Source organism: Atheta coriaria, unplaced genomic scaffold (genome assembly GCF_025399875.1).
Source record: "Atheta coriaria isolate IRGN ID8LTWV9N9 unplaced genomic scaffold, Caltech_Dcor_3.1 hic_scaffold_10_pilon, whole genome shotgun sequence".
NCBI lineage: Eukaryota > Metazoa > Arthropoda > Insecta > Coleoptera > Staphylinidae > Dalotia > Dalotia coriaria.
The window spans coordinates 8545617-8568451 of record NW_027045452.1 but is presented as its reverse complement, the minus strand read 5'-3'; the positions used below and the strand labels follow the sequence as shown (position 1 = coordinate 8568451).

The following is a 22835-nucleotide window of genomic DNA, read 5'->3' as shown; positions in this document are numbered from 1 at the left end:
TCTTAATATATTGCAAATGCTTACCGATTGATTCCAGTGCACGCCGCTTATTATAAGGAGTTATTTGTTGATATAAGAATTGAGATGTTGCGTTGTTTAGTGGTTGCAGGTTATTACAGTGCAGTTATTACCATTCTAAAAATTTCAAAAAAAAGTAATTAATTACGGTCCGGTATTATTACATGAATAGTTGTTTTATATCAAATAATTCGATTGTTTGTGCTTACCAATTGTGTGTCCAATATTTCGGATTTGTAGGTATGTTGATACCCCCCTCCTCTCGAGTTGAAACCTCGGCGTTGAGAAGAAATGATGTATTCCAACTTCTGTATAAATAATTAAGTTTTTTGTTACGTTAATAAAAATTCCAATTAAATGAATAATATTTTGAGTAGAACTTGAATATAATAATACTCACCCATAAGGGCTGCAGCCCATTCGTTGATGGGTAAACACATCGGACCCTGACCGATTGTGAGTAGAAGTAAATTATACAATGTTGTCATTTTCCTGTGAACACAAATCAATTCAGAATTAAATTAAACGTTGGATGGAGGTAGATATAAAAGTTTTAAAAATACCTACCATTTTATAATTTGTCAATAATAATGATGAGGATTCTCCAATAATTAAATTCTTCAAATATAGTTTTTGTTAAATTAATTTCCAGGACTTCAATGAATTCCAAAACCATTCAATAACCTACAAAATGAAATAAATCATCAAATAAGACTTAATATATTCGGTTATCACGCGATATGATCAAATAAACATACCATCTCATCAAATTGTGATCATAATGATGAGAATTACATAATAATTAACCATTCCAGCTTTGATTTGGATAAATATCAATATCTTCAAAAGGATTTTCTTCAAATACCTGCAAAACAAATCAATTATTCATCAACTGTTAAAATCAATTAAAATCAACTAAACATACCATTCCATCAAATCTCAGTCATAAATATCTTCATCTTCTTTAAATTATTGCCACAACATTGCAATCAAGTATTCAATGTGCGATAATTTCTTTCCAACCCATTATAAATCGGAGCATACTGATTAAGATTATTATTTCGTGGAATTAATAAATAAAATTAAAAAAATAAAAAGGACTTCCATTAAACTCTACGAACAAACAAGCAGAACAATTTTGTGATTAGTAAAATTCAAGAATAAAACACAAAACAACACAGAACATATCAATGATTGCCGAGCATCCTGGACCCTGCAACATAAATTAAATGATTAATTATCAATTCAAACAAAACGCCCTGAAAACATAGAAGAAATATTTAATTAGTTGCTGAAAGAAAAACATAATTCATTAGTAAGGATTTTTTGGATTTTTGGAACTCATTCACACTCACAATACAAATACATAATAAATCATCAAACAAATATCAATAAAACATACAAAAATACACAAATTGCTGTAAGAAAAAGACATTATTAAGGATAAGGAAGGACCTAAAACCCTGCCTAATGTCAACCAATAGCTAAATCGCGATTATCCTGAAAGCGGAAAAAGATTAGTACACAAATATCTAAAAACAATCATCATTCACACATCTAAGGGGAGTAGGAGACTTAAAACTATTTTAATAAGACCTGCCTTTGGTCCCTACCTAAGTACATGAGATAGCTTTTTGAGCACAGACCGATTATAATAAAAAAATGCCCGCCTAACACCGACGCGTTTGGCGATCTGTGCTCGGGATGCAAAACGGTTTTGCAACGGAAACAAAAGTGACCGACTGCCACATCCCAGCGGCAGCAGCCGGCTTTTGGTTGCCCAAAATTTAACACGACATACACAAATGAAATGAAATACAATACAGTGCAATACAATCATACCAAAAATATCAATAATTCATTCAACAGGCATGCCATTCATACTTATATTGCAAGCAGAGAGCAAATCTCTGCTTCAAAATGCCGCGCGCGGTGCATTGAACGAATTTGTGTTAATTTGTGGTGTTCTGCGTGAACAGAACGTGTAGTGTTGTGTTGAGAATGTAAGGTAAAGAGTGTGCCTAGACACACCAAATACCCAGGAACTCCGCATTCGCCGAAACGAACCGAGCAAAAGTGTAATGTGAGTGTTTATAGTGTGTGTGTGTGTGTGTGTGTTGACCGGTTGATTTTACTCGAATGCAATATTTAAAAGTGTTCGCGATAACACTTAATTGAAACTTTATTAAAAACGCGGTGCAATATTTACGGTAATGCGGTAATACGGTAATACTACAATCAGTCCAAATTCAAATCAAATAAAAGAAAACGCGAATTATTTTATGTCGATATTTCGAAGTCTTCGGATTAAGACGTTAATATTAAATACGTTGAACTATTACGATTCGCGGATAAAAAAAGTTTTCGCGTTAAAGTTTAAAGAATGACTATAGATTTGAACTGATATTTAAATCTCGACCCGGGAACATGCGATAATTCATAAAATTACTCACTACTTATGTACATCCGGCGTTTCTAGCAATGCTGGGTGGATTAGCCGAATGACCAAGTACTGGTTCGACATGCCACCCCCGGATACAAGAGTGACATGTGTGCGCCAGCCTTCTGATCATGGGCATCACCACTACCTACCTTAATCCGCTCCTCGAGATAACTGCTCACATCTCGCAGGAGGATGCGTTGAATTTAGAGGTCCAGCGACGACGGACTGACCCCTCTCTGGACTCAAGACCATCATGTGGGAGTGCCTTGACCTCTCATCATAGATTTGGATTGATCGTTGATTTCCTTTGGATTGGATTGGTCTGTCCGCTGATTGATTGAATGAAGATGTGTTCAGTGATGAAAACCTGAAATAAATTAAAATATTAGTTATTTATATACCATAGATTTAAATTTGAGATAATTAAAGATGATTTTTATTTGAAACTTTAATATTTACCATTGCTGTTGTGTCCTCATTTAAATATTAGATTGGAATGATTTATTGTTTCATGATTGGTGGTTATTTTTGTTGATAAGTATCTGAAACAGATAAAAGAAAATTACTACTATGAACTTTTTAGTCTATTTTATTACTTGATGAGTTATTATTAATTTATTTAGTTGTTTATACTTACGGATTTAGTTGAGTGACCACCATTTTAGTTTAAGTTAATTCTTCATTAAGCTTCAATTAATATGAATCATAAAAAATCTAAAAACAAATTAAAACAAAAAAATTAATTATGCACGTTTATATTTCTTGAAAAGTTATTTTTTAATTATTTTACTGTATTTCTAATACTTACCGATTTATTTCAGTGTACACCGCTCTTAAAATGAGTTATTTGTTGATATTTGGATTGAGATGTGGCTTTCTCAAGTGCTGGTCGGTTGTTATTGTGCAGAAGCATTCTAAAAAAATCAAAGAAAATAATTAATTATGTTCCTGTATTATTAAATAAATAGTTATTATTAAATAATTCAATTGTTTGTGCTTACCAATTGATTTCAATGCACACAGTTACTTGAAGTAAGTTCACTTGTTTACGTTAGCAGTCAAGATGGCTTCTTTTTAACTCTATGACATTTGACATCTTGTCAAAAAGCAAACTTGCGCAAAAAGCGACTCTACTTTAGTTCACAAAAACGCCAGCAGCGCCAAAAACGGCGACACCAACGACACGCACCCAACGAATCTCAAAAACTGAATGAAACATGGCCGTTGGGCGCTCTCTATTTATAGATTCCGAGGTGGAGTGGAGGTGGGGGTAAAAATTTTCAAAAACAGATTTTAAAAAATTTTGATTTAGATCGTTTCTAATCATTCTAACTTTACAGAAACATTCTAGAAATAAAACTAGGAATTATCATACCCTTTTTTCCTTTATTAACCCCGTAAATCAGCCACAATTAATTTTTAAAAATAACCCCAAAATTACAAGGGCTCTTATGGAGCACAAATCCAATTAGAGAAAAATTAACGAAATTCATCGTGAGTGGTATCAACGTGTAGGGCATCGCGCGCTCTTTTCAACGGTGCCTAACACGAGTCGTTTAGTGGAGGGGTTTGGGAGTAATTCACCACGAAAGTTTCAGTCGGTCACGAGTCGTCAACCGAAGAAAATCACATGCTGTCAATTGATATTTTTGTGAATTTCTCTTCAACCGCACATCAGAACCAAAATCTGACCACGGCATCGTGTTCCTTGGGTCCGATTACACCCCAGAAACTGTTATCACTTCGTAAATCGCTTTAATTAATAGTTTTTCACGCGTTTGTAAATATCAAGTGTAAACATTGAGTTTGCAGGAAAATTACGTCTTTCCTGTTGAATAAAATGCCATCACACCTGCGGCAATCGACAAGACAGCTCATAAACTATAGATTTCGATATCTTTGGAGTTGTGATACGTTTTGTGGATGCTGTGATCAACATGAAAACACATCATGTACCAAAACCAACATCAACCACCTGTTTGAGGCCCCCTGGAAGTTTATTTCAAATGCTGGCAAGCCAAACACAACTGGGATTTATTGTTTATAACATTGGCTAAGTGCTCAGTGCATTTGTTGGGATTTTTATGGTGTGTATATGAAAAGCCTGTTCAGTCATGTTCAGGTTCATCGAATGAAAGGTTATCAAGTGCATTGTTTCAGTTTTCCTGTTCTGTTGGATGTAATTTCACCTGGGAAATGTTCTAGGATGGATTAGGAATTGTTAATGAAGGTTTCCCTGCAATGGATTAGAGTATAAACGATTTCATACTTTTTCTAAAGTGTTTACATTGATGAACAGTTAAAATGTCAATTAAAATGTATATTTATTAGTGTAAATCTGTATACATTGAAATAAAACTTCTTGTGTTCCTTGACAATGTGTTATTGTTTATAATAAACATGATTTTACATGCTACAGGTTGTTATCTTTGTTTGTGTGTTGGAAATCCAACTGGACTGGTCAAGCAAACCAGCTGGTGTTCCTATTGGAGGTGATTACAATAAAAGGAGAGAGAAATTTACAATTCTGACTGCTGCAGCTTGTTAGTCTAGACTAGGTACTTCTGTAGATGTAGTTTTGAGTGATTCATAATTACTTTTATTTGTTTTTGCAGATAATTAGTGGAATGGATTAATTGGTTAGGTCAGTTTAGAGATGTTACATATTTTTGGTGATAACTTTGGAATGAGAAGGAATTTTGGAATTCTGATTGCAGACAGATAATCAGCAGGTCCGATTACTGCTATAAACATGTTTTATAAGTGAGATGAGTGGATATTTTATGCTTAAACAGAGGTGGTGCTTGAAGTTAACTGGCTGAGCAGGAATCATAGCAGGATTAGCAAGTAAATCAAAGTCTGCGAACAGTGGAAATGAATATATGAGTTTATGACAACAGAAGCCTCTTCAAGCCTGTTTAATTCTTTTTTATTTGGTATAAAGTTTGTTTAATTTGGATGAAAATTAACAAAGTTATGGGCAGAAGAAGAAACAAAAGCAAAAAATTATATAGGTATTTATTAGTGTAGTCTATTAGTGTAGTGTAGTCTAAGTCTGTATACATTGAAACAAATCTTCTTGTGTTCCTTGACAATGTGATATTGTTTATAATAAACATGATTTTACATGCTACAGGTTGTTATGTTTTGTTTGTGTGTTGGAAATCTAACTGGACTGGTCAAGCAAACCAGCTGGTGTTCCTATTGGAGATGATAACAATGAAAGGAGAGAGAAATTTACAATTCTGACTGCAGCAGCTTGTTAGTCTAGACTAGGTACTTCTGTAGTTGTAGTTCCAAGTGATTCTTAATTAATTTTATTTGTTTTTGCAGAAAATTAGTGGAATGTGGTATTTGATTAGGTCAGCTTAGAGATGTTACATATTATTGGTGATAACTTTGGAATGAGAAGGAATTTTGGAATTCTGATTGCAGACAGATAATCAGCAGGTCCGATTACTGCTATAGACATGTTTTATAAGACAAATGAGTTGATATGTTGTGCTTAAACTGAGGTGGTGCTGGAAGTTAACTTGCAGAGCAGTGATCACAGCAGGGTCAGCAAGTTAATCAGAAACTGAGAACAGGAGGAATGAATATATGAGTTTATGACAACAAAAGCTTCAAGACTGTTTAATTAGCTTTCATTTGATATGAAATTTGTTTAATTTGGATGAAAATTAACAAAGTTATAGGCAGAAGAAGAAACAAAAACAAAAAATTATAAAATTTGTCATTATCCACATCAAGCAGACATTTCAATGGTAGTCTGGTCGTATTAGGATTGAATAGGATGTCTTACAAGAACAAAATCTTCATGATAATTTAATTCTTTTTCATTTGACATAAAATTTGTTTAATTTGGAGGAAAATTAATAAAGTTATGGACAAAACAAGAAACAGAAGCAGTATAAACAAAAATTTGTCATCACTCTCATCAAATAAACATTTCAATGAGTTTCATTCACCAGTAGCATTAAACAAAAAGATTTAGAGGAGCAAAATCTTAAAGCCAAGTTATTTTTCTTTCATCTAACATGAAATTTGTTCAGATTGGATCAAAATTAAAGAAATTATAAGCAAAACAAGTAACAAACACACAACAAGTGTGAATTCATCACTGTATACCTGGAAAAAGTGTAATGCTTAGACAAATATCATAATAACCTTATAAAACCTTATAAAAGGTGATCATAGAGTCTATTTCAGTATGTTTGCTCTGTAAATAGTGTGGTATATAAGTATAAACGGACGGATGTCTTTATTATCTCTAATCCAGCTTATTCAAGTGTCTTCATTGGTTGAATGCTAACACAAAGCCATTGTACTGCTACACAACACCACAACTAAATAGGGGAGCAGAAGGCGTGCCACAAGTTGTAACTCACCCTTATATTAGACCCTTATGGTGATAAAAGGAGGGTGAGCGGCTAAAGTTAAGCAGGTAAACAGGTATAAACCGACTTACAACTAAGATTTACACCTTTTACTACCTAGTAAACTGAAATTGATAGAAAGCATCAAGAAAGAAATAGAGAAACACAGAAAATTAATGAATACTTGGCATTTATTCAGTTAAACAAGAAAGCATTCATGCTACAATGTATAAAATTAGTATAAATTCATCTCATACACAACACACAAACTGAAACGATTTCAAAGCAAAGCAGTATGTTTTGTTTAGAAAAACAAACCAATCAGTTACAACATAAGAAAAGTCAATGAAAGTAAGCGTCTATCAATCAATTTAATACAAAATGTTACAAATATTTTAATATTTTAAGATATTCTGTAAGAAAGGTGAAAAAATCACAAAATTAATAGAATTTCAATGTTTTTCTTTTTCTTGTGACATTTGCACCGTTATTACATAAAATTAATCATTACTTTACATTTATTCAGTTAATCAAGTAAATATTCATGCTACAATGTCTAAAATTAGTATAAATTCAACTCATACACGACATACAAACAATTAAAACGATTTCCAATCAAATATCCAACTTTTGTTTATAAAAAACAAACAAATCAGTAAAATTAAACAAAAAACCAATGAAAGTAAGCGTCTATCAAACAAATCAATATAAAATCCCACAAATCAGTTAAAAACCAAACGTCAGTCGTGATTAAAACGGTTTCTTCTTTCTAATAAATACAAATTTAAATTCCAAATGGCAGCGCCAATTGTGAACGCCGCTATCAAGCGCCTGCTGCCGTTGATGGACCGCATCCTCGTGAAGAAAGCTGATGCATTGAAGCAAACCACCGGAGGAATTGTGCTGCCTGATAAAGCCGTCCAACCTGTGATAGTCGGAACCGTGGTGGCGATTGGGCCCGGCCAGAGGACGAATGCCGGCGCACATATTAAACCAGCCGTGCGTGTGGGCGACGAGGTGTTGTTATCGAAGTATGGTGGCACCATGATAACAATGGATGATGAATCCGAGTTGCATCTCTATCGAGAATCTGATATACTAGCTAAAATTGAAACATAAAATGCAGTTAGAAGAATGGAATGAATGAAAAGAAGAAAATGTGTAAATTACTTGTGTTCATAATGTCTAGATGTTCTACATCTGAATTTCTGTCAATTTTAATGTAAACAATAAAAATAAAATTAATATTGTCTGGTTTAACAATAAAATTTGCGTAAATATTGATGTAAATTGATAATTATTGTGGTTTGACATGAAAAGTGTTATGCTGGTTGTATATCATGCGTATGCAAGTAAAAATTTAGTGTATTTTGGGTTGCATATAGAAAATAATGTGATATCAATTAAATAATCGCAAAAATATCAAGTTTTAGATAAATAAACATTCCTTGGGATGTTCTACGATGTATTTTGACATCTGACAAGTTGCATTTGTTAAAATAATAACAGATTAATCTATAAATACTGAAATTAATACTGTATTATGTAATAATTCAATGAAAAGTTAAAATAACGTATTTATATCTTGATTCTTGCCTTGTTTCTTAGAAAAACTATGTAATATTATGTTTAACACTTGAAATATTCGTTAATTCAATTGTTTATACTCCTTCAATGAAGAATAAACAATATTTTAGTCAAAATTGAATCGTAAAATGCAATGAAAAGGAAAAAAAGCATAAAAATGTGTGAATTATTTGTTTTAACAATATCTAGCTTATTTTCATTTGTAATTCAGTCAAATTCAAATTAAATTAATAAAGATTTAAAGATATTTAATTAAAATAATTTAATTTACTCTAATATTAAGTAAAATATTACATATTTACAATAATTCCTAGATACTTAAGCAAAATTACCTAAATTATCAATTTATCCATCAATAAATTTATTTATTGTTTAACTTAGAATATTGTTGCTATCGTCATACTATCCTGATCATTCTGAGTGTTCTTTTTCGTCGCGAACTGCACAGCGTCGTGAAGCGTGACAAAAATCTTATAAAACTCTTTCTTTTCATCCAGCAAATCACATTTTACCATTGTTTCATACACAGGTTCTATAAACACACAAAAATTAATTAATTTTCATCAATAAATAAAAAAAACAATGAATAATTTATCATTTACCTGAGCATCCAGCGATATAAATCGGAATATTCAACTTTTTATACTCCAAAGACAAAGTTTTCATCATAATAATACCTGAAGGATCAATATAACTCAAAGCTGTGAAGTCGTAGATGATACATTTCACTTCAGTTGGTTTGCTTTTATTTTTCTTGCGGTGCATTAAGTCTGTGGTTGACCCATATTGCGCAGAATCCTAAAAAATTATATTTTAAGTTATTTTTTGATAAAAATTTTAATAATTTTTATTACTGCAACTAATTTCTCCAATTTTCGTTTAATTTTCAGCTCTTCAGCTGGATTCACGCCTGTTTTTTCGTATAATGCCGCACGGAACATTGCTTTCGATGCAAAATTAATACTGCCTTGATAATGGAAGATTTTAATCTCAGGAATTTCTTCAGCCTTAAAAAAAAAAGTTTTTAGTCTGGTTTAACAACAAAATTCAATAAACATTGATGTGAATAAATAATAATTATGGTTGGACATGAAAATAGTTATGCTGGTTGTATATCAAGTGTTTAAAAGAACAAATTGAGTGTTTTTTGGGTTGCATTTTGTAGAAATTGAAGTTTTTTATGATTTTTGCACTACTTACACCTTTATAACGTTTAATATCCAAATACAACTCAGTCCCAGGCACATTTCCGAGTAAACAAGCATAAGGCTTAATTCCTCTGATAAGAATAACCGCTAATGACATGACGATACCAACGCCCAGACCAATATCAATGCTGACGAAAGTAACAGCTAAAAATGTGCCCACCCACACAATACCGTCGAGTTTATTCAGATACCAGAACTTCGGTAGGTCCTTCATTTGGAAAAGAAGACCTTTAAGAGCCACTACGATTATTCCAGCTAGAATAGCCTAAAATAAACAATAAATTATTTATTTGTTGATAAAATAAAAGAAAATGAGTAGATTTTTATACTTTTGGAAGTTGTTCAAAGTACGGCCCGACCCACATGAGGATAATGAACAGAATAGAGCAGGAAACTGCCGAGGTAATGTTGGATTTACAACCCGCATTGGCCTGGATGGAGCTGCGTGATAAGGAAGCCGCAAATGTGATACAGCTGAAGAATGATCCAACCAGATTACCCAAACCCTGAAAAATTGTAATTGTGGTTAATATTTCAGTTAATTTCAGTGATAATTTGGTTTTATATTATAAAAGTTTGTTTGTTACGCTTTCAAGCGAAAACTTCTCAATAAATCTTCATGAAATTTGGTTGACATAATCTTATGAGTATTATAAAGAATTATTTATCAAAAATTTATTAAAAAATTGCAGAATAACTAATAAAATATTAAAAATTAATATTAAAGTGTATTAATTGTAGTTTTAGTTAAATAATTCAATCTCAGATGGCGCTTGACGTGCATTACGAGCATTTTTAATTTTTTTAAAATATAATTGCGAATTTTATGAATAAAATAAAGATATAGTTGGTAATAATTAAGTTTTTTACCTGCGCTAATAATTCCTGATTAGCATCCACTTCATAATTGTATTTCTGTGCGAAAATTAAACCCATTGACAATGAAATGGCATAGGAAACAACAGCAATCATTATACACTGCACCCAGATACCGGAAATGAGGTCTTCAATTGGTGGAACACTCGGTGGTGGTAATCTAAATAAATAAATAGTAAATAACAACAATTTATTTGAATAATATGACTGTATTTGACGTACCCGCTGGGTATTTCTCCAACAACGGTGATTTTGTATTCTTTAGCAAGGTCAAATCCATATGAACACCCTGTACCCACTAAAACAAGCACCAGTTCCAATGGGAAAGGAATCGGACATTTTTTTGCTAATTTTGGCTGAAAATTAAATCAAATTAAACATTTTTACATGTTTTTCATGATTTTTATGACTTACTTTTAAGTATTCATTGTTGGCTATAGACACAATCATGGTAAGAACGGAAATAATGAATGCCATGTAGTTAAAATCACTAATATGTTCAGCAATACTGATTAAAGTCTAAAAATTAAAAAAATTTATAATGTTTTGTTTTATAATGTTATACTATGTGATGCTAGGCAACTTTATTAACACTTACATAAATATTTCCAAAGATACTCTCTTCTTTATCAGGTTTAACACCCAAAACGTCTTTGATCTGTGATACGAGCACATGTACTGCTGCCCCGGTTGTAAAACCGGAAACCAGTGTCTCTGATAACAATGTACTCACAATCCCAAGTCGAAATATGTACATTATTAACTAAAAAATGCAAAAAATTAATTTTTATCATTTTGCGCGACATTTTTTGAGAGATAATTGATTATATACCTGAAAAACACCCGTGACGAGACAAACAGACGATCCAACTCGTATTTTACAATCATTATCGGTGTCATCACAGTTGTCGTTGATTACCACACCGACCATAAGACATGTCACAGCAAAAGTGCCTAAAAATATCAAATTCACGGTTATTACCAAAAATAATTTATCCTATCCGTAACGAATTGTAATTAATGGTGTGATGGTTGCTTAAATATTTATTTTGAGTTGTTTTTGTTTTTTCAAATTTAGTTCAAGTGTTTATGACATATTAAACGTTCAGACTTTGCATTCTGAGTAATTTCACACATTTCCGCTTAGCGTTTAGATTTTTGTGTCATTTCAAGTGTCAACACCTTTATTGTTTTTTTCCATCGATAAGATAATCAGTTTTTATTAAATGTATCACTTACCCATTGAGTTGTGTTTGGCCATTCCGAAAAAAATATAAACTATAACAGGAAAAAACGCCGTGTAGATGCCCACGACGGGTGGAACTTGTGCCAATAAACCATATGCCATTCCTAAATATAAAATAAATATTAATATAAACAAATTAAACACTTTTAAGACTTAAAAATTAAAATTTTTTAAGAAAAAATGATTTAATTGTATTTTTAAGGTATGCAACTTCATTTACACCACTTATTTACTTTGCTAATGAAAAATTTAATATTTTACCTTGTGAAATATGCATAATGGCGACTGTAACACCCGCAATCACATCCGGAGTGAATTCTGCCTTCCAGTTGTACTGTGGCAACCAATCAATGATCGGCAACACACCCTTTATAAACCCTAACCCTACTTCACCTAAACAAAAACAAAAAACACAAAATGTTATGCTACATAACCTTAAATCATACCAATTATAAAAAAACTTACATTTTTTCCTCGCTTTCTCTTCATAGTTATAGTTTTCCCTTAATTCTTTATGTTCGTACAGCGGTCGATCAATCTTAATATTCGCCAGTGGATTTTCCTTCTTCTCCACGCCGCCATTTTGATTCTCACTCAAATGCAACCCGTCCATCTTTTTTTTATTGAAATGACTTAAAATCTAAAACCAATAACCATGCACGTTGTGTTTGCAGGCGTTCACAGCAACTGAATCGAAATCTGTCTGCCTGTGCGCCTGTTAATTATATTATCGAAGTGGATCGATTGTCATTAATCGTTTATCGCACTCAGAATTGGCCGCATTATCAATTTGTTATATTTGTTCGACTTTGATATTTGTAACTTTTGTAACAATCGCATTAAGTACAATCAACAATCATTCTACTGTTCAATTGGATATTAGTGAGTGCACAGATACAATATGGTGGAACATTGACAACGTTGAGCAATCATTGAGCATCATTCAGTGATAACAAGACAAATCGAAGGTAATTCCAAGTCGAGTGCACTTACAAATTATACAATACACACGTGGTTTGTACTTAAATCACTAAATGTTTAGATTTGCAATTTTTAAGTTTTTTTCACGTTTAAACACAACTTAAGTCACTTAAAGTCTGAGATACAACTAATAACTATTTGTTGAATACTTGTAAACACGTGGTTACTACTTAAGTCACTAAATTTTAAAGATTTTTGAGTTTTTTTGGGTTAAAATTTGATTTTTTTGTAAACATGACTTAAGTCACTTACGATGTGAAATAAAATTAATAACCACTTTACAGTACACACGTGGTAACTGTTTAAGTCACAAAAATTTAAGTTTTGGCGATTTTTTGTGTTGAAATTTGATTTAGACACGACTTAAGTCACTTATGACCGGAATCATAATTAATAACTACTTGTACAATACATAATCACACGTAGTTCACACTTAAATCACAAAATTTTAAAGATTTTTGAGTTTTTCGGGTTAAAATTTGTTTTTTTTCGTAAACACGACTTAAGTCACTTACGATGTGAAATTAAATTAATCACTACTTGTATAGTACACACGTGGTAACTGTTTAAGTCCCAAAAATTTAAGTTTTGATGAGTTTTTGCGTTGAAATTTGATTTAAACACGATTTAAGTGACTTAAGTCATTAAAAATAATTAATAACTACTTGTTCAATATTTGTACACACGTAGTTCATACTTAAGTCACTAAATTTTAAAGATTTTCATGTTTTTCGCGTTTAAATCTAATTTTCTCATAAACACGACTTAAGTCACTTAAAATCAAAACCACAATTAATAATTACTTGTACAATACACACATGGTTAACACACAAATCAAAAAATTTAAGATTTTTAATTTTTCTGGGTTGAAATTTAATTTAAAGCAGACTTAAGTCACTTAAGTCATGAAACACAACTAATAACTACTTGTACTGTGACTGTTTGGTGAATATTCATAACAACAACAAGGTGATATGTCTTAAGATTAATTTATCTTGATGATTACTTCATTATCACGCTCGAATGCAAATGGCCGTCCATTGACGCCATGTTATTAACCTATATTTTATGGACGGGCAATTCTCTGCTCTTGACTCACATCCTCACATGCATTCAACTCAATTACTATCTTAATCAGCGTTAAAGGTGAGATTGCAAGCGCTAAACAACACATAATAATAAAATAACAACATACTTACGTAATTTAAACTTGTAAATATCTTGCTTTTACATTCTAACCTTACTTTTTGTTTTCTTTAATTTTTTAGTTTATATTTTATTATATTTGGCACAGCACTAAGCAACTGCACTTAATCAAGGTGTGTTAAACGTGTTTTCTGGTTCACTCCGGTGTGTTTTTTGGGCGCTGTGTGTTTAAGATAACATTCAACACTTTGATATGCGGGAAATTCGTGCACATTTCTAACGGAACATCAAACATGCAAATTTTCCACACATTTTTCTTTCACTTGCACAATATTGTAACGCACACACGTGTGGTTCGAAATGAATTTTTTATATAAGTGATGAATTTTTTGTGATTTATTCGTTGCTTTTTGTTGTGCAAATATTGATATGATGATTACGTTTTTGCTGATTTCGGGTTGACAAATTTATTGGGTTGTGTTTAAACGCGTAGGGAAGCAGTACAAACACATGCGGAGTTCGTGAATAGAAAATTTACTTCCAATTGCTTAATAATTTAATAAAATACTTTGTGTAGCCTCGATTTAACGATAAACTTAGTAAAAAAGCGACATTTTCAACATGGTTATAAAAATTACATTACTAGTCCTATGTTCGGCGTGTATACCACAAGTCCAACATTAGACTCAAAAATTAATACAGAGATGCATCAATTTAACGAAAACCTCAGTAGTAATTGAGTTACCAATAAAGTTTCAATAAAACTAGTATTATTTTTATATGTGATTAAATGTGGGCCGATCCCGGAGGTACTGCAATACCGGGCCAACCCGTGATGTGAGTGGAGCAAGCCCCTAACTCCCATCCATGTCCAAAAATCAGTTTAATATACTGGACCCGCATGCGGGTCGTATCAGATATTAAGCTGATAAGAACAGATACTACACTTTGATCTTAGCCGGAGCCGAGAAGCGATACCTGAAAGTGGTTTACCCTTACCTTTTACGCAGGTAGATCGATTTTATTGCAAGAGAACTTCTTTTACCGACCCCTGTTAGGAAACTATGAAAACATTCAAATTTACCTGTGCAAACTGTCTCCCAGGTGTAAATACAAGTTTTATTGTTATAAATTTACAACAATATTTCCACAGGCAAGAATTTACATTCACTATGTAAATATTACTTATTTCTGCATATTTTCGTTATTTCCTGGCAGAAAACTTTGAATTTTGATATATAAATCGAAATTAAATCAATAATATACAACAAAATAGCTGTTTATTGTTTAAAATTAATAATAAATCAGTTTTCTAACTTCTATCAATGCAATATAATTTTTTACAGATTTTTATGCAAAAGAAGTTGCATAACTTGCAAAAAATCTATAAAAATCAAATTTTTCTGTTGAAATAATTCGTAAAACGTACAATTTTTAACTAAAAACATTAAATCGTTATCAAGAGGCTACACTGTACCTATCTTTGTGTAAAATTAATTTATGCTAAGCTGACATAAGCCTGTTGTGATCTTCTCGTTGACGAATCTCTTTTCTTTTTATCAACGCGCTCTTTGATTTCTTTCACTTCGCGTTTCAACGCTCTGTCTCTGCAAAACAAATAAATAAAATTACCTTAAGGTAAAAAAAACTCGTATCAATATTTCTATTTTAAGAACTTGACATAAAATATAACAACTACTAGTTGATAATTAAGGTTAAGTTCACGCCACAACGTCAACGTCGTTGAAGTAAAGTGCAAATTGTTTCGCGAACCGCGCCTAATCTATAATCACACTTGAGTTAATTTTTGTTTTAAATTAATTCCATGCAATACGCTCGTTATTCACTGCGGTTAAAACTATAAACATAAAATAACTCAGTGGGTACTAACGAACAAGTAAAATCTAATCAATATTTAATCTTTGCTTTTAAACTTATTTCTTTAACGTGCTTATTATTTTTTCAAACTGATTTGCATAGGCAATAGGCATAATATTAAAATGACATTTAACGGTAGTTTCAAGGATTATAAAAATGACATAAAAGGTAGGCAACTCAATATACACTACTTACTTTCTTCGCATGTGAAAACAATGAATTATCACTGCAAATGGACACAGTAATGCGACAGTCATCACGAAAAACCCGGCGATTTTCTGTCCGGTGAAGACCAGGACTGTATTCTTCTCCAATTCACCTTAATTAACACATGAAACATAATTATTTAATTTTTTTAATGTTTTTTTCTACTTCCACTTTTAAATTGCCACTTTTTCCATGGTTTTTAAGCAAAAAAAGTGATATTTTAATCACGGACGCCCAAAGCCGTGACTAAAGTACTTTAGCCATGATTTCGAGCGCATGCGCGAACTCCCATGTGTTTATAACCTTACATTTCGCAGTAATGTGCAAAAAAAGTTCAAAATTTTATAATAAAAACTTCAAAATCAAAAATAAAACGCAGAAATTCAGTGGAAGTAGAAAAGTGCCACTTAGCGCACTTGATACTTAATATATGAACTAATTTTCAACCTTTGTTATCAATTGAAGTCATGGTCATGTTGAGAATCGTCGGCGCGTCATACATCTGCACGCAGCCATTCCGATGACCTTGCCATTCATGAAATCTTAAACAAAACAAACACTTTCACACTTAAAACTTAATACTTGTTGATAAAACAACAACACTGTGTTACATTTGTAAGTTATAAGAGTATTTCAGAGTGTGAAGCACGTTCGTATGCTGTAATACACGCTGAGTAAATATTTAATATCAAGTGCAATTAATTAACGCGTGACCTTGACAGCCACAGTCACGCCGATTAGTTATATTTGTATTGTTACACAATATCAGCGATATTCTTACCTAAATATTTGAAGTATTTGTGATAATCATTGAAATTTATTGATATTAACATGAGTAACATTGATTTCAGTTATTTTTTTTTTATTTTTAGTATTTGCAAATTATTTCGTCAACGGAAATCATGATAAATGTGTTTACGATGAATTTCAGTGGGTTTTCTTATGACTAAGCAGAAAAAATCCCTTTCAAAACAGAAAATATTGTTGTAAGATGCAAGATAAGGTTAGGTTGCATGATGTGATAAGTGCTAACCTCGAAATTCACTTCACTTTATCATAATTTGACGAATTATGTCGGTGCGGTTTATTTTTGTATTGTGAATAATAAATTAGACGTGCAATTTGTGCAAGACGTACAAAGTGTGTGTCAAAGAGGTGATGATAAATTAAGAGCGCCGGTAAAATACCGCGACGCGAAATATTTCGGTGTATCTAGAATCTACATCTTGGCTTATTTATACCAGGACTCCAGAAATATATCATGTGCATCATCGCGTATGATATTCTCATTATAGTTTCTTAAAATGTTTTTCTAGTGTTTGTGCATGTTTATTTAAATGCCAAGCATAGAAATTTTAAGGTTAGAAGACTTTCAAGTGAGGTTATGAATGTTTAATGTGTCAATTTATACATTTTGTGAGATCTAACCTATAATAAGAGAAAATTTATTTATTTTATGCAATTGCAACGTGTTAGAGGTGAAAATACACCGCAAAACATCGCAGGAAATGTTTATTTATCTAAAACTTGTTGATTCTACGAATATTTCATTGAGTTTACATTAATTTTTATATGCAACCCAAAATACACACAATTTTTACTTACACACGTGAGATATATAACCAGTATAACTAATTTTCTGTTTAACCTCATTTTTTATCTAACCACATATATATTTATGTAAATTATGAAAAGTTATGTGAGATATAATTTATAAAAAAGGCAGAATTTATGCAATTGGGAGCTGTATGCAACATGTGATACGATTGATCTTTTCACTGCATAAATTCTTAGTTGCACAACATTTGGCGGTAACATAAAACGCGTAAAACCATCAACATTAAATTAAAACACGCTATATCTTTTAAATTTATAGGTTATGACAGTTACTAACCAAATATTTCATGGCAGGCAACCCACAGTTTCTATTGAATCAACCTTTTATTTATATTTCATTGATAAAAGAAAAAATATAGAATATTGTGTTTAAAAACAAAAAAAACATAAATTTTTAGGTTAAAAGACTCCTTAACCACATTTTCCAATACCTAACCTCAAAATACTATACAAATTTTGTAGTACTCTGTATATAACTGTTAAAATTCAGATTTAGAACAAGATTAATATAGATTAAACTATTTATAATCTAATTTATTACTAAATTTATTCGTTACTATGTAGGGTAAAAGAGGGTAATGGGGGTCACTTAAGGGAAAACTCAAATATAATTTAAATTATAAACAAAATACTTATTGCAATCGCTTATAAGCATTGTTTACTTAAATACCTATTATTTGAAATAATTTTCAGTCACTTTGACAATCAATTTTGGATATTATTAAAGTTTAAAAAAAAAACAGATTTGACTCCCATTACACCGACATGCGGGTAATGGTGGTCACCCTGGGGACAATCGGAATCAAACGAAATCTAGCAGATATCGCAGACATAATATTCCGCAAAGTCTCACCCAGTGCATTTCACATGAGCCCATAGCCCAAATGAAGTGCTATGAACCACATTTAATTGTTTTTTTTTTAATCGTTGCACATTAGACATCAGTTTTCCAAATCTTCATCCATCGCCCTGGCATAAGTCATCAGTGCCAATATAGGAATCATAAGTTTTGTTACTTTCCTGCAGTATCGTTTCTGCATGAAGGCAATTGAAAAATAAGTCACATTGCTTTTTATAGGCCATTTAGAGCGGACTAAAGACAAAAACGTCCATTGGGAGTCGCATGACTCCCATTGCCCACAATTGCACTATTGTGAAAAAAAAAAAATATATTTCTTCAAAACATTAATGTAATCTGAACTGCACATCACGATTTTGAATGTTTAACTAAGACTATATAAAAGTTTCATTCGAATATTGCAAGATATTCGACACTTATTTTCTAATTTGCGTGGACGTAAAATTAGATCAGCGGAGCTCAAAAATAAAATATTGGCGTATCTCAATGATACACGCACCGATTTGCATGATTTTTTGGGGGTGGCACTGGGGGGCCAGAACGGAGGTAGGAACGCCGTTTACGCGGTACTCGTAACTATTGTTTCGTGGATATATGGGTGACTCCCATTACCCGCTGACTCCCATTACCCTACTCTCCCCTAGTCACTAAATTTAAACACAGATTTAATCTTTTTTTGCATTTTACGTTTTTTCATCTTGGCGTCCGTCTGAATTGTTCGAATGTCTTCTGAGACAGCCCAGCGTAAACCCACAGCAACTGTATGAATATTTGATTAATTATGAACATTACAACGTGTGCCAAAACAACGCGTAAATCACAATGCGACGACGAGACGCCACGCCGAATAACTATGACATGGCAGCTTTCCTAAGACTCTCTAAACTACAAAACAACAAACAATAAACATAAAACTATTACTGCCTGTTTTAACAACCGCTAATTTACATAAATATAGAAGTAGATGTATAAAGATTATGAGGTTAGACATAAAAATAGGTTATGCTGGTTGTATATCACGAGTTGTCAAATAAAAATTACGTGTATTTTGGGTTGCATACAAAAATTAATGTAAACTCAATAAAATATTCGCAGAATCATCAAGTTTTAGATAAATAAACATTTCTAGTGATGTTCCCCGATGTATTTTGACATCTGACACGTTGCATTTGCTAAAATAATAATAGATTAATCTGTAAATACTGCAAATTATACTGTGTTATGCAATAATCCAATAAAAAGTTAAAATAACGTATTTATATCGTGATTTTTCGTCGTTTTTCTTAGAAAAACTATTATATAGTATGATTATCACTTGAAATATCCATTAACTCAATTGTTTATACTACAGCAGAGCGTGAAAGCTTTGCGGCTGACTTTTCTGATGAATAAACGGCTCATTAGTGTCTTTCCGTCATGGCGCTTGTGTTTTTCATGGCACCGTGCCTCAAGAAACTCACAAATTGCGAAAAACGTAAATTTTACATTTAAAACAGATAGGCCTTTGTTTTCACTTGTTTCACAATCAACCATTAAGTTATACAAATTATTTTGAAGTAATTTCGATGTAAAAACATTCATAACCTGTATTTTGGTAAAAATTAGGTTAAGTTCTATTAAAATATAGGTTAGGTTAAGTTTTATATTCAATTATTAACGTATATAACTTATTTTGGCTTTAATTTGATGTAAAAAGCATTAAAAACCTCTTTTTAGTAAAAATTAGGTTATGTTTCATTAAATTATAGGTTAGGTTCAGTTTCACAACCAATTATTAACATATACAACTTATTTTGACTCAATTTTAATGTAAAAATAATTAAAAACCTAATTTTTAGTATAAATAAGGTTATGTTACTTAAAATTCTAGGTTATCTACCTGTCACAAGTACATCTTGTAATATTTTCATGATCCGGCGTACAAATCAATCGATGATCATCACATTCCGCAGTAAAATTACAAAATTCTCCCCAACTACTCACTAAAAACAATAAAAAACACAATTACAAACAAATTTAATTTAAAAAATTCCAATAATACGAACCTAAACATAAGTAAGGAACAAATAACGCACAGAATGTGACACAGATAATTAAAAATCTAATTGAACTCATTATTATTACTTGAAATAATTAATGTTCACAATATTTATACAACGCTGGTGAAGTAATGATTAACACATGTTCGAATCACTGAATTTAAACGTTTTAAATTTGTCACCTGTCAACACACTGTCCGTATCAATTTATTCGTATTATTTTACGATTGTTTGAATCGCCGGCGGCTGGCGAACGACACACCGTCGGCGGCGGCGGCGGCGCGACGCTTCTCACGCATCGCGCGAGCTATGCCCGAGCCGATTTTATTTTTAAACTATTAATGTCGGCACGCGCGCCGGTTACCAATGCAGGTGTGCGGGAATTTCATTGAATTAATTAAAAATATTTAATTATTTTAAACTTTTGTCTGAATATTAAATATTGTTGATGTTGTTACGAATGCAGTGTGTGGTCAACTGAGCGTGTTTACAGCAAGTGGAAGAAAAGCACTAACCGCATATATGTGTTTTATATGCGTGGGAGGGTAATAAAGTTACTGCGCGGTCAAGATTGAGCTTTCGTGCGATATTTGCGATTCGTGCGATTCGTGCGAGGTGCGCTAATCAACTAAGAACTAACGATAAAGCCGTAAAAGCCACTTTGGGGCTTTAGGTACTCCCCGAAGTGAAATTATGAGCTTGCATGTGTTTAATATCATTGCATTTTGGTTGTTAATAAGTTTTCAACCCGTGTTACTCAACACATATTAATATGGTTGCATAAAATGCGTTTTTTTATGGTTTTAGGCTAGTTTTAAGTTTTAACTTGATATAAATCATGATGTAAGATTTTATATGTCATAAAAGTAAAATGTTCTATTTATATACGAAATTTTATAGTTTTTTGCCATAAAATAAAGAAAATTTGTAAAAATTCTGTGATTTTTTTGTCTAATTAATGTAATTTATTGTCTGTGGCTTTATAAATGTTAACTTTTTATATTAATATTGTTATTTACAGCTGTCAAACAGTTTACTAAGGTAAATAAATAAAAAATGAAATCTTGATGACTATTTTTTAATTATTATTCTGTGCTACTGTGCCACTGAGCCTGAAACTAAATCGAGGGCAATGAGCTTTATACAAACACATCACTTAGCCACAAAAAACTCATGCTATAAATAAACTATAAAGCTTAAACTATTAAAAAGTCAATTATTTATTTTAAATTGGTTTTTACTCATTTTCAAAGTATTTTAATGAGTTTTTTGTTTATTTATTTTATTTATACGTTAATTATATATTTTTATTGTTATTATTGTTTTTATTGTTTATATATTTATGTCTTTTATGAATATTTGGTTTGAAGAATGGAAGGATGGAAAAATACAAAGTGTGCGTGATTTCTGCGCACATTACTCGCAAGCACGCCACTTTTTTATACTCTTATTTATAAATCAATTGCCGAGGGGCCTGAAAATGGAGAAAACCACAGCGCAAAGGAAGTATCGATTAATATTTTAATTTGAGAGTAATAATTATGCAAAAAGTACGGCAGGAAAAATCCTTGAACAATGTTTTTGCATTATTATCGTTTATCATAATTGAATCATGAATTATGCCTACCTGACGGTGAGCGTATTTTATAGAAGAGAACGTTGTTTCATTGTAGGCAACCAACAATTCGTATGAGGTGAAGTAGTATTAATATTGCATTGATAAGTCCGAAAATTGATTTAAACAATAATAATTATAAACAATAAATACCAATTTTCTAATCTTTCATAATCAGCATTTCGTGGGTTGCTATATCTTTTAGTTTAAGAGATATTAGTTATCAAAAATCGTCGAAAAAAAGTATCAAGCAGATCCTAGAAGTGACTCGTGTTCAGGGCACCGTAGAAGGGTAGCGGTAGAAGTGACTCGTGTTCAGGACACCGTATGAGGGTAGCGGTAGATGTGACTCGTGTTCGGGGCACCGTATGAGGGTAGCGGTAGCCCATTTTTACTAATAATTTAAAATTACATTGCTTAGATTTCCAATGGGAAAGTTAAATTTAACTAGCTTATTTGATACAGTATTTTCCGCAGATGGCCCTGCGATTTGTTCCTTTCTATCTCTTATAGTATACGAGATATTCGCAATTGAAAAAAATCGTCAAAAATTGAAAAATTGCCATTTTTAGCACTTTTAGTCGCGGTTTTTGACCTTTTACAGCATCAAATTAACCTATTTTAAATTTCCATTTGATAGAGAATTTTCCAATCTTCCGTAATCAACAATTCGTTGGTTGCTACGGTTTTTAGTTTAAGAGATATTAATTATCAAAAATCGTCGAAAAAAAGTATCAAG

General features: G+C 31.8%; 2 protein-coding genes, 1 long non-coding RNA gene and 1 other non-coding gene across 4 annotated transcripts; 1 reads left to right on the top strand and 3 right to left on the bottom strand.

Moving 5' to 3' along the window:
- Positions 1-4978: 4978 nt before the first annotated feature.
- LOC135801170 (uncharacterized) lies at positions 4979-5438 on the top strand. Its single transcript, XR_010550319.1, has 3 exons — positions 4979-5019; positions 5077-5105; positions 5179-5438. It is a non-coding gene; the product is annotated as an uncharacterized lncRNA (long non-coding RNA).
- A 3233-nt stretch (positions 5439-8671) lies between these two features.
- Positions 8672-14234, bottom strand: LOC135800927 (prestin-like). Its single transcript, XM_065314262.1, has 14 exons — positions 13935-14234; positions 12220-12394; positions 12016-12147; positions 11748-11858; positions 11341-11462; positions 11107-11271; positions 10923-11027; positions 10731-10864; positions 10503-10668; positions 9962-10138; positions 9625-9897; positions 9279-9431; positions 9027-9222; positions 8672-8956 (listed from the first exon to the last, which is right to left on the bottom strand). Exons 2-14 carry the CDS (start codon positions 12365-12367, stop codon positions 8802-8804), a joined length of 2037 nt encoding a protein of 678 aa, XP_065170334.1. The 5' UTR covers positions 12368-12394; positions 13935-14234; the 3' UTR covers positions 8672-8801.
- Positions 14235-14668: 434 nt separating this feature from the next.
- On the bottom strand, positions 14669-14857 carry LOC135801561 (U2 spliceosomal RNA). The gene has a single exon (XR_010550404.1). It is a non-coding gene; the product is annotated as a U2 spliceosomal RNA (small nuclear RNA).
- A 122-nt stretch (positions 14858-14979) lies between these two features.
- On the bottom strand, positions 14980-21120 carry LOC135800928 (uncharacterized). Its single transcript, XM_065314263.1, has 5 exons — positions 20488-21120; positions 20322-20424; positions 16414-16508; positions 15955-16078; positions 14980-15488 (listed from the first exon to the last, which is right to left on the bottom strand). The coding sequence occupies exons 1-5, from the start codon at positions 20555-20557 to the stop codon at positions 15380-15382; spliced, it is 501 nt and encodes a 166-aa protein (XP_065170335.1). The 5' UTR covers positions 20558-21120; the 3' UTR covers positions 14980-15379.
- Between the last annotated feature and the right edge of the window lie 1715 nt (positions 21121-22835).